General features: G+C 38.8%; 1 protein-coding gene across 6 annotated transcripts in view; it reads right to left on the reverse strand.

Moving 5' to 3' along the window:
* The window catches only part of mybpc1 (myosin binding protein C1), a 35901-nt gene that overhangs the window by 6392 nt on the left and 16433 nt on the right, over nucleotides 1–13076 (reverse strand). For all 6 annotated transcript variants that reach the window (XM_080886500.1, XM_080886498.1, XM_080886497.1 and 3 more), the window contains 17 exons: nucleotides 12808–12864; nucleotides 8742–8908; nucleotides 8481–8613; nucleotides 6835–6959; nucleotides 6637–6742; nucleotides 5462–5628; nucleotides 5198–5363; nucleotides 5012–5118; nucleotides 4778–4914; nucleotides 3475–3634; nucleotides 3278–3382; nucleotides 3008–3196; nucleotides 2353–2487; nucleotides 783–950; nucleotides 568–656; nucleotides 297–492; nucleotides 36–175 (listed from right to left, as the gene is read on the reverse strand). In XM_080886500.1, the coding sequence (XP_080742626.1) occupies nucleotides 36–175; nucleotides 297–492; nucleotides 568–656; nucleotides 783–950; nucleotides 2353–2487; nucleotides 3008–3196; nucleotides 3278–3382; nucleotides 3475–3634; nucleotides 4778–4914; nucleotides 5012–5118; nucleotides 5198–5363; nucleotides 5462–5628; nucleotides 6637–6742; nucleotides 6835–6959; nucleotides 8481–8613; nucleotides 8742–8908; nucleotides 12808–12864 (2347 nt within the window). The remainder of the gene's footprint in view (nucleotides 1–35; nucleotides 176–296; nucleotides 493–567; nucleotides 657–782; nucleotides 951–2352; nucleotides 2488–3007; nucleotides 3197–3277; nucleotides 3383–3474; nucleotides 3635–4777; nucleotides 4915–5011; nucleotides 5119–5197; nucleotides 5364–5461; nucleotides 5629–6636; nucleotides 6743–6834; nucleotides 6960–8480; nucleotides 8614–8741; nucleotides 8909–12807; nucleotides 12865–13076) is intronic.

The raw sequence follows: 13076 nt of genomic DNA on the forward strand, positions 1-13076 counted from the left end.
ATGGTTTTCATTTGCAGTATGAGACCATCTTCTACCATTGTCTTTTTGTCTGCTTTTTGAATGGTGTAGCCTGTTATTGGGGCGTTCCCATTGTCCTTTGGAGGGGTCCAGACCAGAGCTACATTTCCACCCCAAACATCTTCAATATTCACACACTGAGGAGGTCCAGGTAGATCTAAAAATAGGAGAAAAAGATATATAATCTCATAATATAGACATTCCTTATAAAGCTCCACTCTGATGTCAATGAGCACTTCTATCTTTCGTATGATCTTATAGTGATTTTGCTCACTCACCTACAATCTGTATGTCAAGTATGGCTGTGTCCACATGGTTTTCAACCTGCACTGTCATGTCATACTTCCCAGAGTGGCTGCGTTCTGCTTTGCGGATGAAGATGATGCTGTCACAGTCTGTGTTACGGATGCTAACTTGTGAAGGCTCTATAGGGTTGCCATCCTTCAGCCAGGTGACCTTCGGTCGGGGTTTGCCCTGCACACAAATTGCAACATGAGCTCAGTATTCTGTTGAAGAGATGTGCAATATCAGTATAACTGGCATATTTACCATAAATGGCACCACAAGGTTGACTGTTTCTCCAACTTTGCGAGTGTAAGTCTGCTTCAAGTGCCGTGGGACGCGGATCTTGGGTGGTTCTGTGGAGCAGTTACACCAAAATGTGTGTTATAAAGGAACGTTTTATGATTTATTTTATGTCAGTATTAATTTAATTTGTTGCAGTGTTACAGCAGAACATATATAATGAACTTTAAAGAGCTCACCAACAACCTCTTTAACCAGGATAGCATGCTGCAGGGTACGTGGAGTGCTAGCTCCAGCTGCATTGACGGCTTTGACACGAACTAAAATTTTACACCCTGGACTCAGACCGGTGATGGTGTACCTGGTTTTCTCTGTCAGCTCCTTGTTGGATATTACCCAATCATTAGCTGTAAGGAAAAAAATACAGTCATGGTGAAAAATACTATTTAAACTGGTTTCATGTCTGACTGGTTGTGCATCTATTTTGTGGGTTAGAAGAAACAAGCTAAAAACTTGAAGTGCTTAATAAAACTGGTTTTACAGATTGGTTACATGCTACAGCTGGTCTCATTTTTTTTTTACTCAGCCACACTATTGTATAGTGTCCAGTGCACTATTGTAAGTCTGGTAAATTATTATGTATTTATTGTGTACTTAAAAACACTGACTGTTATTCTTCGGCTTCAGATTTCACTTTTACAATATTAATAGTATAGTTTCTTCTAAAGCTATTATATAATGGTGTTTGGAATCCTAGAGATGATTGTGCAGGAAAATCCCAGTAGATCAGCAGTTTCTGAAAAACTCAGACCAGCCAGTCAGGTACCAACAACCATCCTACCTTCAAAGTTACTTAAATCACCTTTCTTCTCCATTTTGATGCTCAGTTTAAACTTCAGCAGGTCATATTGACCATGCCTACATGCCTAAATGCATTGCATTGCTGTCCTTATGAACAATGCTGGGCATCCTCTGCACAAGGTTGTAAACAATCAGAGGAGCCTATTCAGCGACAGGTTGCTGTCAAAAAGTCAAAAAGCAATAGATTTAAAAACTCCTCTGTCCCACACGCCATCAGACTGTTTAACTCCTCACTGGAGGGGAGGCGGAGGGGAAACAGGAGGACAAAGGAGGGCGGGAACAACTGAGCTGTAGTGCTTTGTTACACTGTGCAATATTTGCAATATTTGTTTTTTTCTTATATTCGCCTGTGCAATAATCACTGTGCAATATGCTCACTCAAATGTGCAATCCTATTTATCCATATTGTATATTCTGTATTTATATATTTGTATATGTGTATATATGGTGTATTTATGCTTATATCCTTACTCTCATTCCCCTTATTGCACCTGTAACATGCAGGAACCCACCCGAGGGATTAATAAAGATTCATCTAATCTAATCTAATCTAATCTAATCTAATCTAATCTAATCTAATCTAATCTAATCAATCTAATCTAATTATGTGATTGGCTGATTAGATATTCTAGTGCAGGAATAATTATACCTAATGAAGTGGCCGAGTATGCATACACAGTGACTTGGGATTTATTCTTTCTTTATATTTTCTGTATGTCTATGTATGGACTCTCACAATACTGCATTCAGTATTTTTGTGCTGTTTTGCAGTCAGTCTGATCCTAAATCTCTGATTCTGTCAGAATCACAATACCAGCTGGATTTGGTTGCAGTTTAAACCCCTTTGTGTATGTATGCACATATGACATTTGCTTTTGTACAATTTGTGCAATAAATTGTAGGGCCTTACTATCATGTAGTTCGTTAGTCAAGTGAAATCTAACTCACTTCCTTCTACGCAATACTCCACTAAGTATCCGTCCAGCCCAGCAGCTCCAATGGTTTCAGGTGGACGCCACTTTATCGTCACAGTGGTGTCAGTAACGTCATCCACGACCAGCATGGTGGGTTCACTGGTAACAGCTGTGTTGAGATAAATGTTTTCGTCACTCGGGTTTAAACAGCGAATGTGAACAAGATGAGAAAACATCCATTTTGGCAAGTCATAAACACGTGACCAAGGCGCCTCTCACTTTAGCTGGTATGCCATCAGTCTCCCTGTCAGATCCCATTAGCCCCTGCTCTTGCTATCTATTCTTGTATTCTGAATCACATTTAACTCCTGCTGAACCCTCTGACAGACCTGATCTCCTAAACCTCTAATCCACAGATGATTTGGCAGCCATTATAAAGACATATTTAATATCCTCTAAAGCTCTTGCGTGTCCAGTGGAGGTCACAGCCAAAATGCTTGGGATAGTGGGTATGAGGGGGAACAGCTGTGTCACTGGGGTACCAAGGGCAGATCAGACACGTACTATCACAGGACTTTTGCCCATTATAATAAAGCCTTATGTGAGACTGTATTATTCTTCCTTAAATAGAATTTTTGCAGATCATAGGTCATAGGTTTATGGTACTAAGAAATGTTTGGGGGACTCACCGAGAGGAGTAAAGGCTTTGGAAGGTTCACTGGGTTTGGACACACCGATGGCGTTGACTGCAAAGATCCGCACTTCATACGGCACTCCTTCAATCATCTTCTTGGGTTCAAATGTAGTCTCCTTGATCAGGTCAAAGTTCAGTCTCATCCATCTGGAGCTCTGCTTCTTTTTTCTCTCAATGTAATAGCCTTTAGAGGGCAGCCAGAAAGTGTTATGTAACACCAACATATGCATGTAAAGCTTGGTAACAAGTGTGCTGCAAGGTTTACCTAAGATTGGCGAGCCTCCATCATACTTTGGAGGTTCCCATGTCATAGAACACCAATCACCACCCACCACTGGGACCAAGGGAGCTTCAGGAGGGTCGGGGATGTCTGAAGACAACACATGATTCAAAAATGATTCAAAAAGCAAGTTAAGAATTGTGTATTTTATATTTTGTTTGAAAGGTGCTGCACTGTCTTACCAACAACCTTGATTTTGACACTAGCTGTGGCTTCACCAGCCTCGTTCTGCAGAACTATCTTGTAGTTTCCTGTGTCCTCCCGCTCAGTGACCTCAATTGTCAGACTCGTGTGGTCGCTGTATGTCTCAGCGTGGACGCGGTGACCTGACTCGAGAATCACCTGAGGTAAAAGAGATTAAAGGCAAAAGACACAGAAGACCTCGTGAGTACCATATGAGGACATAAAAACAGATTTTTTGTCACAAATTAGTCTTTCTATGAAAAAAAATATTTACATTATAACTCTAAATGTGATATTCACTGACATGGTACTAACTAGCTACCAAGCAGGTTACAACAAACGTTAAAAGTTCAATCACAAGAAGGTGAAAATAAGACGGTAACCTGCTTGCAGCTAGAAAAAATCTAGCTGCAAAATCGGTGGTTGGACTGAATTTTTTCACATTTAGTGACAGATTGCAAAGAGCTGCAGTGACTGCTTTCACAAAGGTCAATTCTGGGAGGCAACCTGTCTCCAAATAATTACAGTCCAGCAAAATCAGCAATCGTGCTTGGAGAGATTAGAGGTGTGTAAATAACCAAAATAAACCAAAATTATAAATGCGGAGAGATTGACAGCACTTTGCAATCAGTCTGACTCAGTCTGCACCAATGACTCAGAGTGTCTTTGTAATAGGGGACTTGACTCAGCTGGCTGCCTTCTGGTTGTATTTCTATATAAAAGCAATGTTATCGAGTACCTCTGTCATTTGGCAGTTACATTTCTGTCCTGCAGCAACTACGTCACTATTTGTGGAGGTATTTCTGTTTCAGATCTCTGAGGTTCTGGCTGAACTATGAATGTAAATAGTTAATGTGAATTTCTGCAGACAGCAAGAGATCTGAAGTTTTTTCATCACTGTTAATCTGTGTATGACCATAAATGGATTGCATATAATTGCCAAGCTGACCCCATTCAATCTCAACCTGATAGCAGACTGACTATCAAGATTGCAAGTTCATTGCACATGGTGACAATAATTTGTCATGCCTCAGTGTCCAGTGGCAGTTTTGCCTAGTGTTGCTCCAGGCTAACAGGCAAAGTGTCCACTAGAGTGTCAGTTCTGACCAAATAACAAAAGGGTGATATCTGAATATAATGAATGAAACAAATTAATATAGTCATGAGTAATATAGCCCATTTTTAATGATTCAAAGTGCATAAACAATACGGTTATTACAGACAGAGCAGTTTTGAGTTGGGCTAAGGCGCTGTTGTTTTTTGTGTTAGTAGTGGGGTGAGTACAGAATCAAAGGTTCTCACCCTTTCACCCTTCATCCACACCACTCTGGGTGCTGGTTCTCCACTGATTGGGATTTCTAAGCGGAGTTTATTTCCTGCCACGACAGTTACAGTGTTGTCTGGGAAGTTCAAGCTGTCCAAGAGTACCCTCGGAGGGTCTGCAGAAAATCAAACGAGGTCATTAGAAAGAGAGAAAGCATAAAGAACAATAAGGAGAAAAAAAAGCTCTTGTCCAGTGAAGCTTCGTTTTTGTACCAATGATGTGGATTTTGGCAGAAAGGCTCTGTGAATACCCCTCAGGTACAAAAGTGTAATCTCCTGCATCGTGAAGGGAGCTGGCTGCAATTTCAAGTCGGTGGACTCTGAAAAAACAGAAATGTGTGAGACAAACGTTTAATAAAAACAGCTTTGATTGAATAGAGTTCCATAGCAAGGTCATACTTATTTCTGTGTATGATGTTGAGGCGATCGCTAGGTTGGATCAGCTGTCCGTTCCTGTACCAGCGGCCTGGGACATTTCCTGGGTAAATCTCACAGTGCAACTTGATGGGCTGACCCAGCAACACCGTCATGTCCTGCAGGTCCTGGTACACCTTCAGTGGTTTCACTAAATAAAGTATAGAGGAAGGCCAGGATATAAGCTGTTTCTTTAAGAAAGCATGCAACCAGTAGTAAGAATTTAAATACAGAGAAGATGCTTCATACAGTCAACTTGTATATGAGCCTCAGAGGTGCCACCAGAGGCCATGATGGAGTATGTCCCAGTATCGTCTCGTGAGGCGTCATCAATCACCAAAAAGTGTTTAGTTCCCTCACACTTAACTCGATATCTCGATCGCACCCCTGTTGGAACCTCAACACCATTCTTCAACCTGAAAGAGCATTTGAAATGGTCACACACCGACAAATAAGCAGTGAACAATTTACAAGTGCTGAACATGATGGTGAAGATTTGATCACTTGATGTTTCCTGAAACACTGGATGAGAAAAAGAGGCAACTTCTGAAGGAGCTATTAGATTTTAGCACATCCCAAAGATTCTGAGTGGGGTTAGGGTCTGTCTTATGTCTCGTGTTCTCCGAACCACTCTTTCACAATCTGAGCCTGAGTTCTCTTTACATCGCACAAGTGGAAATGCTCTTACTTTCACAATTAAAAGGAGCTGTGAGTGCTACAGTTGATGGATTACACCGCACACTTATATAATCTCTGATCATGATCATTTAATATCTTTTTCATGACTGCATTCCTTCCACAGAGAGGATTCCTTCCGGGTTTTAATAATGGTTGGACAGTTCTTCACACAGTTTTAGTAGTTTTATTCATTTCCATAGAGGTTTTCTTTTCTTGGTGCGGGGCAATAACCCGACACTTCTGAAATGGAAATTACTCACTGGATCAGCTGCCCTTCCTGACACACTCCCAGAGGGATTTGTGTCTTCCTCCAGGACTGAAACAGGCATCTCTTGTTTGTTAGGCAAAACCACCACATTAGGGAACCACTTACTCAATGCATTAGTAAGTGTTACCGTAAATAACACGTTGCTAGCCAAGGCCGATTTATGACTGCAGTAATTATCTCTTCTAATAAAATAATAGTTATGTCAGCTAAGTTAAGTCAGGCAGTGACTTTTTTTTGGCCAGACAGTATATCGTGTCTGATTACTGAGCTCTTTCAAATGTCTATTTTTTGTAATACAAACACTTTTTTAGGTTGAAATCATATTTTACCATACACATAGTTTGAGTAACAAAGCAAACCTTAAGGAGCTTTTAGTTTGAACTTTTTAATGATTTTCTTGTTTGTTTATAGCACAAGTCGCATTCATGTGTTATTATGTTAGTCATAGCATGTTTAAATCCTTCATTTTCAGTCTTACCATTTGACTTGAGCACCTTCCTCTGAAACTTCACACTCTAGCTCAATCCTCTCGTTCACTGTGGTCTTCACAGGCTCAATACCTTTAACTATCTTAACTGGTAACTCTGTTGGACAAGAGGGAAGAAAACTAAATGATTGGCTCCTTAAGCCAACAATTCTTAGTGGCTGTTTTAAAAAGATCAATTAATCACGTTACCTTTGACAAAAAGCTCTGTGCTACATTTCTCATCTCCTGCGACAACCGAATAGGCTGCGTCATCATTGGCGGAGCAGTTGTTGATGACCATAATCCTTTGTGTGCCCTTATGCTCAAAAATATACCTAAACAGGAAGAACGTTAATTAGGTCGCTCATCATACAGTGGTCCCAAGATAGGAATGCATATGATTTCAAATTGGTGATTACAGAGAATAAACACTATTAGGAAAATCAAATGTACAGTAGCTGCAAAATTTAATTGTGATCTTTCAGTCAACATGCTTTAAAAATGCTGCACACAGCCAGAAGTGAAAATACATACAGAAAGGTGAGGCTCACAACAAAACTGTGACATGGAGAAGGGAGAGTGCATGAATGGACTTACTTCCTTTGACTTAAGGTCACCAGTGGAGCCAGAATGGGGCCGGAGCACAGGAAGTGCAGAGCAAGTGATTATGGTAGACAGGAAGGAGCACCATGATATGACAGACAAACAACAAACACAAAGAAACATCATGCCTGGAGGGGTACAGCAACAATGTTACAAGAAAGAGGAGCAAATGGGAGAAAGTCTTTAGAGAAGGGAGACCTGGAGACCAAACCCAGAAAACAGCAATATCCTCCCAGATGGCTTTAACGCTGGATGACTTTGAACAGAATTAGCTTAATACTGCTTATCTATAGAGAATCTATAATCTCAAGAGGCCTTGTCTTTTGAATAAAAATATGCATGTCTTTATCCAGTTACATGCCATTTTTAGGCTGATATCATGAAATAAAAGAAAAATTCAGCCTCTTCTTCTGTCTCTTTACTGTGCTTTGAAATCAAACAAAAATATCTAATGTGGCAAAAACATTGCTCTGACTCTGCTGTTAATGCGCTGTTGCGAGATACGTTATATGATATAGCCTAAAAGAATGAAACCAGTACAAACATATTTTTGTGCACTGGAGGAATCTGAAAAAACTCCTCTATCCTTTCAAAAACATTATAGTTGGAAAAACAAATCTATTCAGCCCTAATATGAAGAATCTTGTCGAAAAAGATGATTTTTGGTAATACTTTGTGATCCAGTATCTATTAAAACTGTTCCAAAGCCAGACTTTGTTAAAGACCTGTGAAGGAGGTACCACATTTTTCCTGTATAGAGGAGGACATATACAGCAATTAATGGCAGTTACAGACAGCATATGAAATCATACTCTACATGTACACCCAAATGTAGCTCTGAATTCTTAAAAATGCTAACATGTTTGTTTGATATTCAAGCCACATTAGAGTTGAGACTGTTACAGTGTGCTGGAGGTCAGCTGGCAATGGTTCACAGTGCAGTGGACTAAACTGGCTGCAGATATGTTGCATTGTTATATTTCAAGATGTCTTACTATGCCACTGTTGACTGTTGATTTGTTTCTTTTGGGGGTATTTGTACCAGTGTTTGTGTGGAGTAATGTGCAATGAAACATGTGAACCATTGTGCTTTAGGCTGGTGACAGAATGAAAACATTTACCAGAGGACTGGTAAAGGAAGGAATTGTCACAAATAAAGTGCATTTCTTAATACATAAAATGCACTTTATTTGCGCAGTGCTGAACCCAAGAAGACAAAGAACTGATCAATAAGGGAAAAGGTCGTTACATACTTGGGCGAGGGCCTGATTTCCTGTCCATTCTTGTACCACTTCAGTTCAACTGTCGGGTCAGCCAGGTCCACCACTAAGCGGATCTTTCCACCTTTATCCACCTGATATGCAGGGTCCAGCTTCTTTGCAAAAGCTTTGAAAAGACAAAACTAAAGTCACAGCAGGATAAAAAAAACAAAAAAACAAAAACCACCACAAAGACCTTAATGTCTGAAAAGAGATAAATATTAATATGCATCGGCTGAGCACTGATTTATCTACCTTCCAGCTTCTTCTCCTCTTTAGGCATCTTTTTCAGCCTCTTCAGCAGACCCCTCAGGTCTGTGATGCCGTACATAAAGGCAATCTTTTCATACTGATCTGGCCGGGCGTTCTTCAGGATCTCCCACACATCCACCTCTGGAGTGTCATCCTGCTGTTTGTGCTCCCTAGCGGTGCCGAATATGAAGGAACGATGTGAGGGCAGGATTTATTGGCTGGTGTTTGCAACGTGTCCTGAGGAATCACTCAATGACCTCATACTGATGTAGTCAGGAGATTTAATTAAATATAGCAGTCACTGTGAGGTTTTCCTCCTGTTTCTGGTTTAAGCATGCTACAGTATTTCTCTGCAGAGCATTCTTCAGGACATGTCACACAAAAGGATGGGCATGGTGAGCTGTCTAGTTGTGTGCTCACATTGGCTCTGAAGTTACTTGTTAACAGGGTAGCAGCGCAGTTAATACAAAACAGTGGTGCTCTTTAACTTGTGGAAGGTCTGTGTGTTTTTCATGTGTCTAACCATTTTAGAATTAATCAAGACAGAACCTTGAAACACAAATACAGATCACAGATAACTACAACTACAGATAACCATCTGGATCATAATAATAATCCTAATATCAGGGTGGCCTGCCTTAAGAGCTGGGACACAGACCAGTAGCTCCAACACTCCTGGCTTGAGCCTAGCTGGGGGCCTCTGTTGCACGTCTCTTTCTCTTGTTTTAGTTATACCCAGCTTATATATTTGTCTTCATTTTTTTCATCTATACATTGTTTTATTTGGCCAGTTTGGGGGGTAGAAGCAATGGTGATGTCTGCTTTCTTTTGAATATAGTTCTCAAACCACTAAAAGCTGTGCAACATCTGTTTATAGCAATTGTGACACAGAAAACCACAAACCTAGTTGTGAGCAATTTAATGCAGAGACTTTTTTCTTTCTACTGTCTGCATCTGCAGACAAAAGGCTAAACAGGATTGTAGCTCAGCTGGACGGAACTCCATTGTCTTTTATATTATATCATCAAAAAGCCTTTTGTCGATGGACACTTTCTCCTGCAAAGGGATTTGGTTGAATTGTTCCTGGATGAAACAGTGTTATTTGTTTCTGCGTCTCTAGTAATTTTCTGCAGTCATTAAATCATCATTAGATCACTAATTTTAATGACTGAGGGTTGTTTCATGGTGCAAAAAACGGATATTTACATATTGTAGTTGTCAGTTAATTACATTAATATTCAGGTACATTATTTTATACCTAAGCTAGCTAAGACTTGAAAAGAGCTCCTTGTTGCGAGCCAGCTTGCCCCCAAAGGTTTTAACTGTCTTGAATAAAATGCAAATAAAAAACTAATAAGGCTTTCTAACTTGCTTTCATAGTTTATAGCATGCTTTGAAGGATGAAGATGAACAATTAAATAAGGATTAAAGAGGAGGCTTCTTTAAACAGTAAGGGGAGGAGTTCTTTTTATCAGGGTTAAAACACAAGAACAGTTATAGATCAATCAGGTGGAAGGGTTTTTTTTTCTTTGAGAGATGCTAGCTTATTGAATGCTTAACAGCTTTGTGCGATTTGTCTATATGAAGGATGCATGCATTTAAGGGAAACCTGCAACAAAGATTGTCATATAGCTCTTGACATGGCCCATCCCTTTGTTTGCTGGTCGGTTGGTTTAATCACATCACAGATGCTCCGACAATGTTAGACGATGGCAGAAGGAGTGTTAGAGTTACGGGATTAAGGTTAATAAACATGTCGTCCTGGACATGAGTGTATTTATTAGTTTTAAATAGTGAACATTCAATAAGCCTTGTCTTTCATTGACATTTTTCCCAAATGTCTGAAAGCTTGGGGCTGAATTGAGTAAAATACTATCATATTCTCTACATGTGTTTCTCATTCGTTTATTTTCAAGCAATTATGAAGACGCTGAAATAAACACGGTGGTGCTTGCCTTATATTTCTAGACTGAAATAAACGACAATGTAGTGATAACACTATTTTACAGCATCATTTCTCCATGGCCCACTTGCACTTCATTAATGATCCAAAATGGCACTCTTTGCCTCATAAAGATGTGACTTGATTTCACAGCTTGATGAAGACAAGTCACCTCAGTGTCAATGCTGCAAGACCCATTTCCATCATTGCTGAGTGCTGGTGGGGCATTTAGGAATGTTGCCTTCAAATGAAGTGTTACCGTACTACAGGAGGCCAACACTCTTGCTCGTCCAATACCTAGAGCTACGTTTCATGCTGGGGACTCTACAGGATTACAGTACTCACCCGCAGTAAGGTCTAATCATTTTAATACCTATGGTTTTCGTTCTACTAACCTCTGATTTCTGAATGTATAGGGGAGAAGAAGAGACAAGCCCAAAATAAATATATAATTTTGTCAGTGAGCAGTGCCACTGACTAGGTCTTGTACTCACACGCTGCAATGTATTTCAAAAATGCATCATGGTGTTTATTTTGAACCACTGGAGTAGCTTTTGCTATTGCACAGAGGTTTTCAAGCTGTAAGGCACACCTCCCACTGGAGAAGGTGCACTTTGACACCAGGTTACTGTGACTAAATTACTGTGTTATAGTTTCCACATATGCTTGGGTACAAGTGACCAAACTTTTGTGTATGCAGTGCTCTGTGAGAACCTCTGTAAACCATTCTCTAATGTCGACTAAACATCTACGTTGGTTTTTGATGACCAAGATAATAGATAACTAAAGTAAGATAACTAAATAATAATAATAATAATAATAATAATAATGAAAAAGACATTTTAATGGATTAAAAGCTCTTGTTTTGAATGGCAAATAGTTCTGTAAATCTGGAAAGTTAACTCCAATAACATGCTTTACTTTTTCAGAGAGATATAAGAAAGGTCTGATAGTAAATTTTAAAATGTCCAATGTAGGAGAAACATCTGTCATTTATTGATTTACGGTGCTTAACAAACTTATTAGGCCACCATCCAGCACAAGGTTTATGTGATGGCTGCCTTAAATTAACAGTATTGGTATTTACCATATGTATTTGTTATGGGTCTGTAATGGTCAATCCACTAATATATGCAAACTCTTAATTTGAAATATTTTTAATACTGATATATGACTATTATTTGTATCCATCATTTTCCAAATTTGCAGTTTTATATATATGGCAATAAGCAAATAAATATATATTAAAACACAATATTATTTGTCATTAAGATGCCAAAGTACAGTTAAATTTACATGCATTTCTGAACATAAAATTAATTTTGAACATTAATTTCTGAAGTCCAGCTCGAATTTGGGTAGAAAAATATAAATTCCTAGTTAAAAGTTTTTTATTTGTCTAAAAAAATAATAACATAATTTTACATTTTAAAAGAATTTTTGAAAGAATTCTAAAATATTTGTGGTCTTTGTGGCCTTTTTAAAGGACTCTATGTAGCTATCTCATCCATTTAAATATGTTTGCATTTTAGCATTTTTAGCATTTTACTGCAATTTACTGATAAAGAAATGTTTTGCTCACTGGTTAAATCTTACTAATTGTGTTAATAAAATAAAAAGTTATGCTTCAGTTCTTTTAGTTAAATTCTTAATTAATTTGTTTGTATGTTGATTAGCTTCCATACAGTCTACAGACACACTTTGGTGAATAAACTTGCTACTGTTGGCTAAAAACTTAGCTAACTAAGCTAATCTTTCCGACCAAATATGATAATTTTTAGGTGCAAAAAGCAAGACCACAAGGTTCATGATGCTAAACGGACAGTAACGATGTCCATCTTTTATTACATGTTATACAATATTGAAAATATTGTAGTGTTTTAGTATGAAGATGAAAAGTGGGGACAGCTAAATTTGTCTAGGAGAGGGGCCCGCGGACTTTGAAAACCCCTGTTATAGCTTCTTTGATGATCTGAAGAAATGTGCTTTCCACTCATACAGTAACTGTGTACAAATTAAATTTACAAACGATGTGAAAGAAGAAGAGAAAAAAAGTAGATCCAGAAAAGGGGCCTAAAAAATACTAAAAAGAACAAAATCCACTCAGGATTAGGATGTGACTCTCACCTATGTTTTAGAAGACCACTAAAGTCAAGCTCTCCTGCATCTTCTTGTCTTTCACTGCTGTTGTTAACAAGGAGAGATTAATAGAGATTTAATCAGAACTGAAAAAGCTAGAAGCACTAAAAACAACGGTAAAAGAGCATCACAAAGCAAAAGCTCTGATCTCAATCGATACATTAGCTCCAAGCTAACTCACGATTGGTGCTTACACAGAGACCTTTTTGTGTCTTTTCCCAGATAAAAGCTTGAAACAAGGTGATTTGTGTAAAACA

This window comes from Rhamphochromis sp. 'chilingali', assembly GCF_963969265.1.
Source record: "Rhamphochromis sp. 'chilingali' genome assembly, chromosome: 7".
NCBI classification, from domain to species: domain Eukaryota; kingdom Metazoa; phylum Chordata; class Actinopteri; order Cichliformes; family Cichlidae; genus Rhamphochromis; species Rhamphochromis sp. 'chilingali'.